This window comes from Portunus trituberculatus, chromosome 44 (assembly GCF_017591435.1).
Source record: "Portunus trituberculatus isolate SZX2019 chromosome 44, ASM1759143v1, whole genome shotgun sequence".
Classification (NCBI taxonomy): Eukaryota; Metazoa; Arthropoda; class Malacostraca; order Decapoda; family Portunidae; genus Portunus; species Portunus trituberculatus.
In genome coordinates this window covers 1167501-1184747 of record NC_059298.1, presented here as the reverse complement: position 1 = coordinate 1184747, position 17247 = coordinate 1167501, and the positions used below count along the sequence as shown (strand labels likewise).

The window sequence follows — 17247 nt, the reverse complement described above, 5'->3', positions numbered from 1 at the left end:
AGCCTGTGGAAAGGTTCTGGAGGCGCGCATGTGCCCGCACACACACACACACACACACGCATGTCGTTTTATCCCAAGGTCTGAATACTGATACCTCAGAGTGTAGGTCCAGTGCACACCACACCACACAACATCACAGGAACGCTTGCCAACATTCCACCACAAGCCACCACACTCTAGGAACTTCCCCGTACTTTCCATCTCATACCGCATTCCCCAAAAAATGCTAGACATACCAGCACACACCGCCACGCCCCGCAAACGTTCCTAAGACTCTAGGTTCCAGCACCATACCCTAGCAGTGTTGCACGCCCCACGCTAACCCGGAAACACCTCAGGTGCACATACAACTACATTTAGCACTCCAGAACACTCCCACACATTTCCTCCCAATACCACTCAAGAACGTTCATTTACACACAATAACGCATTAAACACAGGCATGCACACACACCTACACCCAGAATAAAGCATTTAATCGAGAAAACCACAGAATATAATACTCTTACGATCACTTTTAACAGACTATAAGAAGCTTGAAGAAAACAGGAATTAACTTCGAACTCATTACACGCTCGCAAACAAGAAATTAACGAGCATACCACGAACCACCTCCTCTTCCTCCTCCTCCTCGAGTTTCTATCCTGCGATCAAATTACGAAGACCGAAGAGAAATTAATATCGTGGCGGTTAGGGGGAGGAGGTACACATCCCCGAAACTATTGTACAAAAGTCCTTCACTGGCAAACTAGAGGAATAAGTAAAAGTTGAGCAGCCAAGGAAGATCACTGTCGCAACTTCGTCTTAGAACCAATGAGGAAGTGTTGCAATGAAAAGAGAAGAGAGAAGAGAAGAGAAGAGGAAAGAGAGAGAGAGAGAGAGAGAGAGAGAGAGAGAGAGAGAGAGAGAGAGAGAGAGAGAGAGAGAGAGAGAGAGAGAGAGAGAGAGAGAGAGAGAGAGAGAGAGAGAGAACCACAAGGCGCACACGTGGCATTCATTCACTGTTTTCCTTCCAATTATATCTATCACTCTCCACTTTCCTCTACTTTTCCTCCACTTCTCTCCTCTTCCCTCCACTTTCCTTCACTTTTCCTCCAGTTTTTCTCCACTTTTCCTGCACATTCCTCCACTTTCCTCCACTTTCCCTCCTCTATAAACTGTATCTAGTCTTCTTTCAAATCTATATTGGAGCTTCACACTGATACTTTTGACCTCTGAGCGTGATATGTGGCCTCTACTAATTCAATCCGACGTATAAGAAGCAGCTTAATCCTATTAGTAACATCACGTATCTATATATTCATTCTGGTTACTATTTGGCGATTTTGTACAGCTTCAGAAACATATGTGGGGATTAGAATAGTGAAGACTCTCTCCACTACTCTTCTGACCGCCATAGATCCTTCCTAATGTAAATAAAAATCGTCTAATGATACACAAAACTCAAGGCAAAAATGTGTCCCAGTACTGAAGGGGCTAATGTAAAAGAACAAAGGCAAACAGGCGAAAGATATTTATTATGATCACAAGGCAGAGGAAACAGGGCAAGATTCATATGCCAGTTCTCTTTCTCCATTTTTTTTCCCATTCAATTATTTATTTACTCATTTCCAGCTCTCCCTACAAAGCAAAACGTTTTCTTCACTGTTTTTGTTGTTATCAAGACGTCACGAGTGGAAATGAAAGTCAAAAAGAAGAACAATGTGGGCGATGGGATGCGTTGTGAGGTTATAAGGAGATCAGCATGGTGGAGGGAACACGTCAAAATGCTGCACAGTATCATGAAGGAGCCGCTGGGGAATTGAAGTGAATAGCCAGCGAGGTAACGGGGAATGTTAATGAATGCTGGGTTTTAAGATATGGATGAAGTTCAATCAGGATAAGGTAACACACACACACACACACACACACACACACACACACACACACACACACACACACACACACACACACACACACACAAATAGAGGTAAAATATCGAAGAAAAAATAATATGGTAATGAAAAATGAGCAAGACTTGAGGAAGAAGCAACAAAAAAGGTGGACAATAGTAATAATAATAATAAAAAAAAAATATGATAAATGCAGTGGTCATCATAGAACAAATATAACAAACTCTATTCTCGAAAAAAAAAAAAACTAAAAAAATGTGTAAAAAATGGAAGATGAATAAAACTAGAGTGGTACGACTAGAAAAAAAATTAAAAGCTATGCAAAAAAAGAGAAAAAAAAGAAGGGCCAGCACACACAAGCGAACACATTTCCGTGATAGGGGATGATGAAACAAAAAGCTGAAAAGATAAGACTGGAAAAATTTGTACCAATTAGCACAGAGCCGTGACTCGTGTGGGCAGCTGTGGAGGGAGAAGGGGAGAGGAGGGAGAGGAGGGTTTTTGTATCTTTGTTCAGCAGTGAATGTGATGGTAGGAGATAGTGACGATGATGGTGATGATGATGATGATGATTACGGATGATGATGGTGTCTCGTATAATTACACGTTTTTTCTTTCATATCTTCAAAAAGGCGAAAGGAATGATCACACAAGGCTCTTACTCAGCAGCATCACTATTTTTTTTCATACCATGTGGACATTTCATGGGAATTTGTGGGCTAAAGGGGATACTTTTCGTGGTACCTCCTATCTCAAAGCCCACCCGATAGGAAACCGTTGCCCCGAGTGAGGAAGCCCTACCTACACTCAGACCGTGGACAGGATTCGAACCCCTGCGCTTGGAGACCCCTAGGACCCCAAAGCACGCATGGTTCCACTGTACCGCGGCGGTCACTTGTATTAACATGAAACTACACTTGAAGATCCTCGCAAACTTCCATTCGCGTCTAATGAAAACAATTGAGAAAAGAACACATATTCAGAAACCATCCTGCCCGCACCTCTATTACACTCAAAAAAAGCTTTAGTGTTGAAGCTGCGCAGTTTTATAACGGTGTTGTTTGACGGCACAAGCAACAAGTTAACAAGATTTCTACGTGATTAGCAGGAGAAACACTCTTCAGAATCCGAGTAATCATCTTTGTGGCCTTTGTGGAAGAGTCGGGGTGAGAAACCAAACATTTCTGAAAGCGGACCAAGTCAACGGAAGGGTTTGAGAGCAAGTATTCCCACGATTCGATACGTAATGGAATGAGACGAGCGAACGAGGCTGCTTCTTTTTCAATTTACTTATTCCTGATCGAAGGCGCAACTCACTCTCACACACACACACACACACACACACACACACACACACACACACACACACAATCCTCCTGCGATGCGAGATGTTTTACTTCGTGTCCCGCAAGAGGCAGTGAAGCTCAGCCCATCGCTTTGCCTCTTGATCCACCCTCAACCAACCTTCCACTCCCAGGCCGCCCACACGCACCGCCACTAGGGAAAAGAGAGAGAGAGAGAGAGAGAGAGAGAGAGAGAGAGAGAGAGAGAGAGAGAGAGAGAGAGAGAGAGAGAGAGAGAGAGAGAGAGAGAGAGAATAAACCCACGAAAAGAAAAATGAATGGAAGAAAGAATAACTGAATGAATGAAGGCAAGAAAGAAAGAAAGTAAGAAAGAGGGAAGGAAGGAACGACAAAAGAAGAGACAAAGGCAGGATGGAAGAGGAGTGTACATTCTGGTAACGAAAAGTATGGTGGAAACTTGCCGAAACACCTACACTTTGGAAATTGGAATGTCCGTTTCAGCTTTAGAAAAAAAAAAAAAGCAAAACGAAAAAAGAAAATAAAAAAAACGGATAGAATGAAATAAATAACAAAAATGAATAAAAAAAAGTTATAATATTCAGCTTAAAAAACAAAGTAAACGAAAAAAAAAAACGGATAGAATGAAATAAATAAAAGTGAATAAACATGAATAAAAAAATTTAAAAAATATAATAAACACACACACACACACACACACACACACACACACACACACACACACACACACACACACACACACACACACACACACACACAGAGCAACATTCGTAATTCCTACCGTCATCTGCAACTGTTCAAAGCGAGTTCATAAAAATGGTTATTTTACTGGACTTTTTATGCCCCTTCTGCACTTCCCTCCTCCTCCTCCTCCTCTCTCTCTCTCTCTGTAACTTTAGCTCACTTTCTCGCCAGTTTTCCATATTTTCTGCTTTCCCATCTACCATTTTTACATCGTGGTCCTTCCTTCTCTCCATTCACGTTCTTTTTTCTTTCGTATTCGTATTGATTTTTTTTTCAACACTGTTCCTCTCCAACGTGCTCCCTTCTTCCTTTCCTTTCCTTTTTTTTTTTTTCCCGCTCATGGTCTTCCCACGGCTCTTCTCATTTTCCCTTAAATGTGAACACCGTCCTTTATCTCTTTCTTCGCCATTTAGAACATCAAAACACCTCTGTCTTTCTTCCACTCTTTTTCACCACATCCTCGTTCTTCCTACTTTTCTTTCCCCTCCTTCTCCATCTTGTCGTCCTCCTCCTCTCGCTCCTCCAATCTCCTCAAACTCCCTTCCTCCCCTCGTCCCCACCCGAACCCCTCCCCATCCCATCCACGCCCTGGAAACACTCTAGGTGAGGAAGCAATTTTCCAGACCCAGCGAATATTTTCTGGACGGGCGGGAAGAAGGGAGAGACTGTAACTCCGTGTGGAATCCTATGTCGGCATTACAGCAGCCTCACTCATGTCTAATGGGATGTTAAGTTGTTTGCGGAGCGGCAGCTAACACACACAGCCTCTCTCTCCGCCATCGTATCGCGGCAGCATCTCTACCACGTATGTACCAGCACCATATTTTGTTGTTGTTGTTGGTAAGGTGGTTATGGTTGTTATTCTTGTGGTCGGTAGTGGTACTGGTGTAGACATGTAATGGTAATGGTAGTGGGAGTGGAAGAGGTGGTAGATGGTAGGTGAATAGATAAGCAAAGAGGTAAATATATAGATAGATGCATATTAGACAGATAGATAGTCAGACAGGAAGACAAACAGATGCACTGAATATACACAGACAAAAAACCTCTCCTCTCCCCCTCCACCAGATATTTTAATGACCACACGGCTTTATTACACAATCATCACAGCAACCATACCAAGCATCATGCACATTGTAACCTGCATGAGCTTCCGTAATCACACATCTCGCAGTCAACGAACATAACATTTTTTTTTCTACATGAGCAGGCCAATAAAAAAAAAAAAAAAAAAAGAAAAAAAAAAGAACCCATTAATAGAAAAAAAGATAAAAGGAAGCGAGAAGGAACACTAAAAAGCGTGTGTACGTGTGTATGTATGTGGAGACAGCAAACACCTCTACAGGACAAGACAGCGCGAGGAACATGGGCCATAAGGCGTCAACACAAAAATGGAACAAAAAAACGAAATGGAAACAACACAGGAGGCTCCACTCCAAGATTTTTTTCTGTTGTAGCTGAGCACACCAGAATTTCTTCACACTTTGACGCAGAAAAACACCGAGTAAGGAAGACCATAACGCACCAGGACGAGGGGGAGGAAAGGGGAAACACAGTCTCTCTCTCTCTCTCTCTCTCTCTCTCTCTCTCTCTAATTAAAGTCTTCCAAGAAGTGGCCACATCTCGGGGTCTCAGGAACGCCCTGGCCACTCGGTATCCAATCACTCTACTTCGTCGCATTACTGAGTCGCGCCTGGCCATCGTCACTACTCGTGTGTTGTCCTTCCTTCAAATACAGTTGTATTTCGACATTGGACGCTTAGTTTTCTTTTATTATTGTTGGTCACAGAACGTGGGGTTCGGACATGGAGGGAAACACGATGATTGATTGACGGACTGATTGATCCCGGCGACGAGCCAACAGTCGTGTAACCTGGCTCTTCATGACAAATAGGAGTCTGGACACGGCTCGAATAGTTACATTGAGATTGAAAGATAGATTGATGGATAGACGGATACTCGTATATAGACATACAAAATAGAGAGACACATAAAGACAAACAAAATAGGCATGCAGATAAAGACAGATACACAAATACATAGATATAGTAGATAAATAGAAATATAGACAGACATCTCACTACGCATAAAATGAACTTGTAAAAAGAGCCATGATGGTAATATTGAATTACGTTTCCCTTACGAGTCATTATGAGCCGGAGCGTTGAGGGTAGGGACCTCAGTGAATGTGTATGTGCATCAGAGTGAAGCTTGAAGGCGTGTCGGTCATACGGCAGTGTAAGAACAGAGCTCAACATGAAAACATTGAATAAATAGGTAAAAAAAGAAAAATATACGTTACATACTTCCGAACATTGTGAGAAAGAAAAGTATAATGTATAATGTCTTTGGTTTAACCAGCATGAGGGTCTCTATCGGTCAGGCGGTGGTGTAGAGAAAGGAGTCGACACGAAAGAAATTGAATATGAAATGCGACACACACACACACACACACACACACACACACACACACACACACACAATGGTGGAGGGGAGACAGTATTGTGTGCATATCGCGGTGACACTTTCCGAGACTGCAGGGGAGGGCGGCTCTGGGCAAACACTCGTGAGGCTGACGTGATCTTCCGCGGCCGAGGCGCCACAGGCTGAGTCGGGCTCCCTCTGCGTCGCCGCCAGCTCTGTCCGCCTCCGTCACTCCAAAACATTTCTGTTCAGTTTTTATTTGATTTCCTTTTCTCTTTTTTTTTCAAGAATTTGAATAAATTCTTTTTAGCTTTTTCTGTGTTGTGAGAGTTAACCTAATTTCTAAAATTTGCATTGATGTCTTATTTTCTGATATTTATATTTTCAATATTCAGGAAAATGATTTAGTTACATGATATTTTAGACACAAGTCTTTGATAAAAGATATTTTTGAGAGAAAGAAGAAAGTGTCAGTATTACTCAAAGCATAAAGACATTCCACGTGATAATAATTTTGTTAAGTGAAAGACTTGCGAATAAACCAAGGAACAAACATCAACAGATCTCTAAACTCCCACCAGGGTGTTTATGCTCAGCCGCGCTATCTGATGTGAAGCAAGCGGCGCAGGACGGTGGAGGGGGATCCTACCACTCCTCCACTCCCCACCCATCCACCCACACACACACCCACATCCACCCAGACGGCAACTCGATGCGCACACAAACACACACACACACACACACACACACACACACACACACACACACACACACACTATCCACACACACACACACACACACACACACACACACACACAGACAGCAACAACTTCCACCCACACAAACACACAGCAACTACTCTCACCACTACACACACACACACACACACACACACACACACACACACACACACACACACAACACACACACACACAGCAACAACTTCCACCACACAAACACACACACACACACTCTCACACACACACACACACACACACACACACACACACACACACTCCAGCCCCTCATCTAGAAAAAAAAGAAGAGGGTGATGAAGGATGAAAACAAATATCAGAGAGAGAGAGAGAGAGAGAGAGAGAGAGAGAGAGAGAGAGAGAGAGAGAGAGAGAGAGAGAGAGAGAGAGAGGATACACCAGCATAAAGTGAAAACACAGCGATTGCCATTAACTGGACCGTGAAATATTGGGAATCACGCTCTGAGCTCCTTCCTCTTTTATTTCTTCGTCGCATCAAAGCGGAGACAAAATCACAAACCGCTTCCCGGAGTGAGTTTCATTTATTTTTTACTGCACGAGAGGAAAACTGACCAAGGGCAACCAAAAACGATTAAACTAAAGCTCCATTGAGACTAAACAACACGCCACACTGAGTCTCGCATGATTTGTCCACGTTAGGTTAGGTTAGGTTAGGTTATATGAGGTTAGGTTACGTTTGTTAACTGGATCTGAATAGGTTAGCTTAGTTATATTAGGTCTGATCGGGTCGGGTTGGGTTGGGTTGGGTTGGGTTGGGTTAGATTAGGTTAAGTTAGGTTACGTTAGGTTAGCTGAGAGTGTCCTGACACTTCTATAATAAAAAAAGAATAAAAAAATAAATTGAGAGAGAGAGAGAGAGAGAGAGAGAGAGAGAGAGAGAGAGAGAGAGAGAGAGAGAGAGAGAGAGAATGGCGACACTAAATCTCGAAATGGAAGAGAAAACCTTGCGTGGAATTTGAGGAGGAGGAGGAGGAGGAGGAGGAGGAGGAGGAGGAGGAGGAGGAGGAGGAGGAGGAGGAGGAGGAGGAGGAGGAGGAGGAAAAGGAAGAGAAGGAGGAAGAGGAGATCCTGAAATATACTGTACAATAGAAAGATACAAACCCCCCACAAAGAAAGAAGATAACAGAGCGAAAAAATAAGAAAAAAGAGACAAATTTATGAAAGGAAACATAAATTTTTGAAACGACAACATTTAAAACTCACTAACATTGCCATTACAGAGAAGGAGAAAGAAAGAAAGAAAGAAAAGAACATCACAGCTGAAAGAAATAAGAAAACTGAATACTGTGAGAGAGAGAGAGAGAGAGAGAGAGAGAGAGAGAGAGAGAGAGAGAGGGAGTAGCGGTGATTAAGATTAATGCAACCAAGAAACCACTTTACCTTAATGATCTCAATATCAACCAGCGATACGATATTTATGAGAGAGAGAGAGAGAGAGAGAGAGAGAGAGAGAGAGAGAGAGAGAGATAGCAGCGAGGTATTGACACTCCAGGTCGCCGCCGTCTCTCGCCACCAACACACACATCGTCACAGGCAGGAAATTAAGCCACACGCCACAACATTAGCCTGGACACTCACATTCTCACTAAACAAAAAGGGGGAACGGCACAGCTGACACTATCAACACACCACTCCCACCCACGGACGGTACACATCTTCACACACACACACACACACACACACACACACACACACACACACACACACACACACACACACACACACACACACACACACACACACACACACACACACACACATCATTACGGCCCATCTACTCCTGCTCTACAATGGGGAGTCTGTTGGTGAGGTTTTTCGTGGCTTTATTTTTGTTGCTTGTTTTCTTATTTACTAGCTATTTCTCTCTCTCTCTCTCTCTCTCTCTCTCTCTCTCTCTCTTACATGCTTCACTTACTATTTCTACACATTAGCCCCAACATTATAATTTCAGACCACTACAGTTATAAGCATATCATATACAAGCACTAATACCTGCTATCTATGCTTACCGTGGTGATATTGACGTGTGTATGTATTTTTGCTTATTAACATCACTTACTCACATCCCGCCCGCCTCTCTGGTCCAAACACACGCATACATACATACACAAACACACACGCACTACATATGCAATGAACCACTCATTTGCCTATCAATTCATATAATTATCAATGGTGCTCATATTCATACACTCATAATGCTGCTATCCATGCACCTACCCACGCACCACCTCACCTCACCTCACCTCATGTCACCTCCCCTCATGTCATACTTGCACATTTCATCTAGCCGTGTACTGTGCTTTCAATCATTTTAGTGTTTTATCTTCTACTTCTAACAAGCGCAAATACATGTTACTATAGTTTTTGAAGGCTGTTTTATCTGATGTTTATTTACTTATGTATCTTTTTTTTTTATTATTACTGTTATTTGTGATTTTATGGTTATGGTAATAATTATTTCGGTCCCTCAGTGAGAAGAAACAGTCGAGCAAGCATCTCAGTCGCCTTTGAAGACAGTATTGAGGAAAAGAAGCAATAACAGCAGCGGTGACGTAGTGGATAAGGTGGTGAGCGTAGGATCGAGCAGACCTCCACGCGTAGGTTTCAATCACACCACATACCGCTTTGAAGCTGTGCCTTTTGTCGAGTGGTTTAAAGTTACCTACCATGATACCCAGGTTCTAGATGGCTACACCAAAGATGCGCTTGGGTGGTGATACAGGCCCTAATATGGCTACCACTATGAATAAAATTGCTTGCGCCACTAATGGGCAGAAGCTTAACAGGCGCTATAGGCCGTAACATAAAAAAATAATAATAAGGGAGGCGGTGGCGTAGTGGATAAGGTGGTGAGCGTGGGATCGGGCAGAAAAAGCAAAACGAGCCTGAAAAACACACACACACACACACACACACACACACACACACACACACACACACACACACACACACACACACACACACACACACACACACACATATAAAAAAAAAGAGAGAATGCTAAGAAGCCAAACACAAGATTAGGAACTCTGTCATAAACCAAGTCGCCCTTTGTTAAAATAAATCCCTGTTCACACATTAAAAAAATGAGTTTAATTAGAAAAAAAATCGAACCAAAAGAAAAAAAAAAAAAAAGAGAGAAAAGATAACGCACCAAAAAAACAGGATCAGAAAGTCTACCAATAAGAAAAAACACCCTTAGTAAAAAAAAAAAAATACAAAAAAAAAGTAAAAATAAAAATAGAAAAATATAAAAAGGTCAACTTGAAAAAAAAAAAAATATGAAAAAGGAAGAAAACGAGGGAAGACTGAAGGGATCCCAGCGTTCCCTCCCCAGCATAAGTAGGTAATTCAAGTCAAATAAACCAATTAGGGGGAAAACACGTGTAATCTTGAGCAAACACATTACCTTGAAAGTAGTCGCTTTTTCGTTAAGACTGTAACCTGAGAGAAAACTGCATGGGCACTTCATTACGCTGGTGTTAATTAGTAAACGAGGAGGAGGAGGAGGAGGAGGAGGAGGAGGAGGAGGAGGAGGAGGAGGAGGAGGAGGAGGAGGCAGAGAAGAAGGCAGGGAAAGAAGAAGGGGAGAAGGCAGAGGAGGAAGCAGAGACAGAGGAAGAAGAGGAACAGGCAAAGGAGAAATGGGAAAATAAATGTGAGAGAGAGAAAAAAAAACCTAGAAGAGAGAGAGAAAGAGGAGGAGGAGGAGGAGGAGGAGGAGGATAAGGAGGAGAGGAGAAGGTGAAGGAGGAGGAGAAATGGGAAGAGAAATGTGAGAGATAAAAATGAGATGAGAGAGGTCGACGAGGAGAAAGAGAAGGAGAATGAGGAAGAGAGGAGAAGAGGAGAAAGAGAAGAAGAAGAAGAAGGAAGAGGAGGAGGAAAAGATAAAGGAAGAGAAATGGGAAGAAAAATATGAGAGAGGGAAGCGAGAAGGAGTAAGGGAAGGAGGATGAGGAGGGAGAAGGAGAAGGAGAAGGAGAAGGAGAAATAAGGAAAAGAAAGAAAAATGGGTGAAAGTGAAGAAAGAGGACATGGAAGAGAACCACGATGAAGACGAAAATCATAAAAAAATAGAAGAGAATTAGAAGAAAAAAAAAACGAAAAGAAAAATAAAACGAAGATAGAAACGAAATTAGGGAAGAGAAAAATTAAGACAAAGACAACGAAAACGAGAGAGAGAGAGAGAGAGAGAGAGAGAGAGAGAGAGAGAGAGAGAGAGAGAGAGAGAGAGAGAGAGAGAGAGAGAGAGAGAGAGAGAGAGAGAGAGAGAGAGAACTTAGAAAAAAAAAGACAACGAAAAAACGGGAGTCAGGAGGAGGAGGAGGAGGAGGAGGAGGAGGAGGAGGAGGAGGAGGAGGAGGAGGAGGAAGGAGGAGGAAGAATCAGATAACAGCGAGCTTACTGACTTATCACGTGGTTGCCTGCTGACGTGTCCTACTTCTTTCTCTGTAGATCTTCACTTACAGTATGGAAGAAAGAAGACGAGGAGGAGGAGGAGGAGGAGGAGGAGGAGGAGGAGGAGGAGGAGGAGGAGGACTAAGAAGAGGAGAAAAATACATATAAAAGTAAAGAAAAAAATACATAACGAGGAAAAGATGAGAAAGAGGAAGAAAAAAACGTCACGAGAGAGAGAGAGAGAGAGAGAGAGAGAGAGAGAGAGAGAGAGAGAGAGAGAGAGCAGACCACTTCCATCCATAAAAATCCACGGAGCAAAATCTCGGCACACTCCATCACAATGAATGATCACCCTTTTATTCCGCGGTGCCACGACAATTACGTGTGTGTGTGTGTGTGTGTGTGTGTGTGTGTGTGTGTGTGTGTGTGTGTGTGTGTGTGCGACGGTGGGTGTGAGTGAAAGGCTGTCTAGCTTTTATTAATCTTTTCCATCCAGCACCACACACACACACACACACACACACACACACACACACACACACACACACACACACACACACACACACACATCACCTACACAAATACGAGTACGACCTCATGGTGTAGTCTGGCGGAAGTCGTATCATAAATATAGAGAGGGAGAACAACAACATTCTTTTCAGAGAGAGAGAGAGAGAGAGAGAGAGAGAGAGAGAGAGAGAGAGAGAGAGAGAGAGAGAGAGAGAGAGAGAGAGAGAGAGAGAGAGAGAGAGAGAGAGAGAGAGAGAGAGAGAGAGAGAGAGAGAGAGAGAGAGAGAGAGAGAGAGAGTAGTAGTAGAGTAGTAGTAGTAGAGGAGGAGGAGGAGGAGGAGGAGGAGGAGGAGGAGGAGGAGGAGGAGGAGGAGGAGGAGGAGGAGGAGGAGGAGGAGGAGGAGGAGAAAAGAAGAAGAAGGAGGAGGAGGAGGAGGAGGAGGAGGAGGAGGAGGAGAATGAATACGAGACCAAACGAGGCAAAGAGAAACTGATGGGAGGCAAGTCTTCACCTTACACCTCCTGACTCTCTCTCTCTCTCTCTCTCTCTCTCTCTCTCTCTCTCTCTCTCGTTATATCTACTCTACGTTTACTTTTCTTCATTTTTTCTTGCTTGTTTTTCTTTCAAATTTTCAGTAATGGAGGGAGGGAAATAGTTTTAGTACATTACAGCAAGTCATTCTCTATCACACAACAGAATTCAGCGACCTCAGCTTTAAAATGACTATCACCCGCACCTTCCTTCATCTTCCTCAGCGAACCTTATCTTTAATGGTGATTGACGAACCATTCCTCATGCCTGTCTCGGTACTAGCACACCTCCACCTAACACTGTCCGCACCTTTATACATTATCTCACACGCGTCCTCACTTTTATGTTACTCGCTGCCTCTGTTTGCCCACACGACCCCTCCCTTTGGCTGCCTTTCTCCCTCCCTCCCTTAGCTGCCGATGGAAAGTTAGTACGGCCTCCATAAATGCATGCATGAAAAGCAAACACCGGTACGCGCAGGAGGAGAGTGAGTTGCCGCACGAAAGACTGACAAGAGCGACGGAGAGAAATGGGTAAAAAAAAAAAAAAAAAAAAAAAAAATGGGGATATTCAACTCTGCGACACGAGGGAGGCGGGTCTTCTTACGCCGCCCTGAGCCGCTCCTGGACACCGCCTGGAGAGAAGGACCCGCCGACTTTCATCCCAAAGGAATAAATTAAGGCGAGCAAACTTGTCTCGCCCCACAGAGGCAGAGGGATGGCTTTTGTACGGGACAAGGGAAAGAAATGTGAAAAAAAGGAGGGAGGGAGACGGGGAGGGAAGGAGGTAGCTCAGGAAACGAACGTACGAGGACTTTTTTTTTTTTTTTTGGATTGCTGAAAAGAAAGAAATCGCAGGAACCAAGTTTTTGGAGCGCTCTAGCTTTTTTTTTTTTTTTCTCCGGAGATAACGAGAATCTATAGACAGTCTCATTTAATTCTCCTCTTCTGCTAACAGTGCCATTTGCTACGCACTTCTATTCCATGCCACCAAAAAAGCACTCGTCCATCAAAGCCCGCTCATCGTGCAGGTGGCGCGGGCACATCTCGGCGCCGCGGTATTCACACACCTGCAATATCTCACATGGCTGTCTCGGGACATGCAGAGGGAAGCTTTAAATCAGCGCGCTTAACGAAGGCTCCAAACGCAGCTGCACTCACAGGGAAGAGGGGCGTGCACGGCCATTAGTTACCTGGGTCTGACGCCACGCACAGGATGACCGTGCCCCAAAGCTGTTCCGCTGCACTCTGAGCCATTCCTCGCACCGCGCCGCTCAAGCTGCACCAGTAAACAACAACGCTTCGGATAAACACCAACAGGGAGATCATCTGTTTTCTGAGTCTCTGTGGAACGCGACAACAATACGGGCGGAGCGAGACACCCTACGGCCCTACCTTGGCCCCATGTCCTGCGTCCCGGCGGTGGAAGCAATGAAAGTCTGTATGTGTGTGTGTGTGTCTACTCACAGGAACAACAACCAACACAGCACAATACAAAGGCTGCACACTCACATTACTTGTAACGATGCCAACACGGTGAAAGACATAAAGTTATAAACAACAGAATTGTCGCATACCACCAAAACACTCTCTCTCTCTCTCTCTCTCTCTCTCTCTCTCTCTCTCTCTCTCTCTCTCTCTATATATATATATATATATATATATATATATATATATATATATATATATATATATATATATATATATATATATATATATATATATATATATATATATATATATATATATATATATATATATATATATAAAATGCATGGCGGTGCTGTGGCGTGTGGTAGGCAGGCAGGCAGTAATGAAGGCGGCGGCACTGCTCGCCTGATATACGCAAAGCACCGGCAATTACGAGCTGAAAATGAGCCCCGCCTGTTGGGTCATCAGTATTTAGAGGCGTTCAATATTGCTGGAGGCGACCCAACAGCCAGCCGGGGGACGCCACCCTTCGAAACACACAACTTTGGAGCACCACGGCCGCCGGAGCTGTCACTTGTCCTGCCCTCCTGACTCGCCTTGGTTAATAAGTTTGTCTGTCAGTCTCTCTCTCTCTCTCTCTCTCTCTCTCTCTCTCTCTCTCTCAAATACACACCGTCACATGCCATTCATTGCTATTCCTCCTACTTATTTAGAATTCAGCTGAGCAAAGAACAGAAACAGTATTACCGGCAAGGGAGAACAAAATGCCTCCCGTTTAGACAATGGTGAATGAGACAGTCGGCGAGGGAATGTCGCAGAAACAACGGCCGACACTGGCATTACATTACCGAAAACTGTAAAGAAAGAAGGCAGCTCAGAAAACAAAAATGTGTATTGGAAACGATAAAACTCTGTGCTACCAAGAATTGAGACGTAAATACTGCAATGATGTCACAATAATTAGTGGATTTCATGTTTAAAACCGTAGAAATACAAAGAACAAGAATGGGGATGTGATAAGTGGAAGTGGTTATCTGATTTTTTTATTTTTTTTGGGGGACGGGGGCAGTAACGTTTAATAGTGCGCAATGATGTGAGGGGACAGAGAAAGGTGATGAAAACGAGTGGAATAAGTTCACTAAACAACGTCTAATAAAGGAGTTGATGAAGAAAGTCATTAAGAAGAGTTTGCGCCAGAATGCATGACTTCAAGCAATGCATTTATACGTTCCCAGACACCATAATGTACGAAACTTGGCCGATACCTGACGCGATCAAGTGCCTGACTTCCATTAGTTTCAAGATTCGGTGGCTTAACTTTGAATGTTCACTTTGCTACAGCCACAGTTTGCAACAAGACTGTGGGGAACACCAGTCCATTATTATTTCAAACGCTCAAAAACATTCTTGCGATATTCTTTTGAAAATTACAATATTATTTCACACGCTCCTCCAGAAACTACAATATTCCTTCGTGCTCCTCCAAAAACACATTATTTCCCCAAAAACCTCCTATACGCTCCTCCAGAAATTACAATAATTTCAAGGCTCCTACAGGAAGTACACATAATATTCCAAAAATTAAAACATACTAACAAAAAATCCAACACTCCCTGAAAATTAAGATGCATTGTTCCAGTTATCGAAGCACGCCTTGAGACACTCCAGTGCTTCTGAAACCTGCACCGTGCTACAAATCGTGGATGTAAGATTAAGCTGTGAATAAAGGTGGTGAACGAAAGCAGGGCAGGAAGGAATCATGTTGAACGGAAGGTAGATCCCAAAAAACTATCCGATAACAGGCACGTCAACACCACATGCGTTCAGGGAATGAAGTTGGGAGTTTCCTTGACGGTACGTGAGGATAAACATTTCCTGGTGATAGCGATAAGGTTACGTGGTGCAGATAACAAAACTCTCTCTCTCTCTCTCTCTCTCTCTCTCTCTCTCTCTCTCTCTCTCTCTCTCTCTGCAGTCACCCACAGAATGTCTACTTGCAAATCGAGACATTCCGACCTTTGTGAAAGATAATTTTTGGTGCTTCTCTATCACAGTGTCCGCTGCAGATACTGAAGATACACTGGGAAGGGGCGCCTCGACCAGTGGGTTTGTTGTTGTCACCCAAGATGCGTCACGTCATGGAAGGACGGAACCAGAACATGTAGGTGTTACACACGTAGACGCAAAAGCACACGCGCACACGAACACATACAAACACACACACACACACACACACACACACACACACACACACACACACACACACACACACACTTTATCTTTCTCTCTCTCTTATTCTTTTTTTTTATTTAGGAAAACCCATACATAGCCTGTTGGTTGCATTGCTTTCCTCCCTGTTACTGTCTCGTGTGCAAAATATGATTAATAAAAAGAAAACTAAGGCTATTAATTACATGTCACTTCTTTATGGTAGCAATTGGGGAGAGAAAAATCGGTATCGTCGTTATTGAGATTTGTAATACATTTGTCATTTTCTTGTGATCATTTTTTTTTCCCTGAAGCGTTGTGATGAAGCGCTATTTACTGCAGTGAATGATGTCCCACAATTATTTTGGCACAATTTGCATGTATTGATACGAACAATTAATGACTGCAGTCCTGATGTGGCTGGGATTGTAATTGTTCCTAGTGTTCGGGAGCCCCATGCGGGAGTGTGCTCAATGGACCGTAGCCTCCCAATATGTACAACAATAATTGCACTGTTTATGTATTATACTCTCCATGTATCACACACACACACACACACACACACACACACACACACACACACACACACACACACACCACTTGATTATTCTTCCGGTGGAGTTCCAGGCGTTTTTGGCTTGAGGATAAGTTATCGCTCTTCCAAAGAAGCGAGGTATTGCGGGAGGAAAGAGAAGGAAAATTTAGCATCGACGGAGAGGAAGTGCCTTACTCCCAGAGACAAGTGGTGGTCTTCAGCGAGAGAGAGAGAGAGAGAGAGAGAGAGAGAGAGAGAGAGAGAGAGAGAGAGAGAGAGAGAGAGAGAGAGAGAGAGAGAGAGAGAGAGAGAGAGAGAGAGAGAGAGAGAGAGAGAGAGAGAGAGAGAGAGAGAGAGAGAGAGAGAGAGAGAGAGAGAGAGAGAGAGAGAGAGAGAGAGAGAGAGAGAGAGAGAATATCACACACACACACACACACACACACACACACACACACACACACACACACACA

General features: G+C 43.5%; 1 protein-coding gene across 3 annotated transcripts in view; it reads right to left on the bottom strand.

The window, feature by feature from the left end:
• Positions 1 to 17247, bottom strand: part of LOC123518630 (trehalase-like) — a 177180-nt gene that overhangs the window by 70844 nt on the left and 89089 nt on the right. Inside the window, exon 2 of one of the 3 annotated variants that reach the window (XM_045279545.1) lies at positions 14883 to 14888. The exons of the other annotated variants lie outside the window; for them this stretch is intronic. Coding sequence (XP_045135480.1) covers positions 14883 to 14888 — 6 coding nt within the window. The remainder of the gene's footprint in view (positions 1 to 14882; positions 14889 to 17247) is intronic. 3 annotated transcript variants of the gene reach the window in all.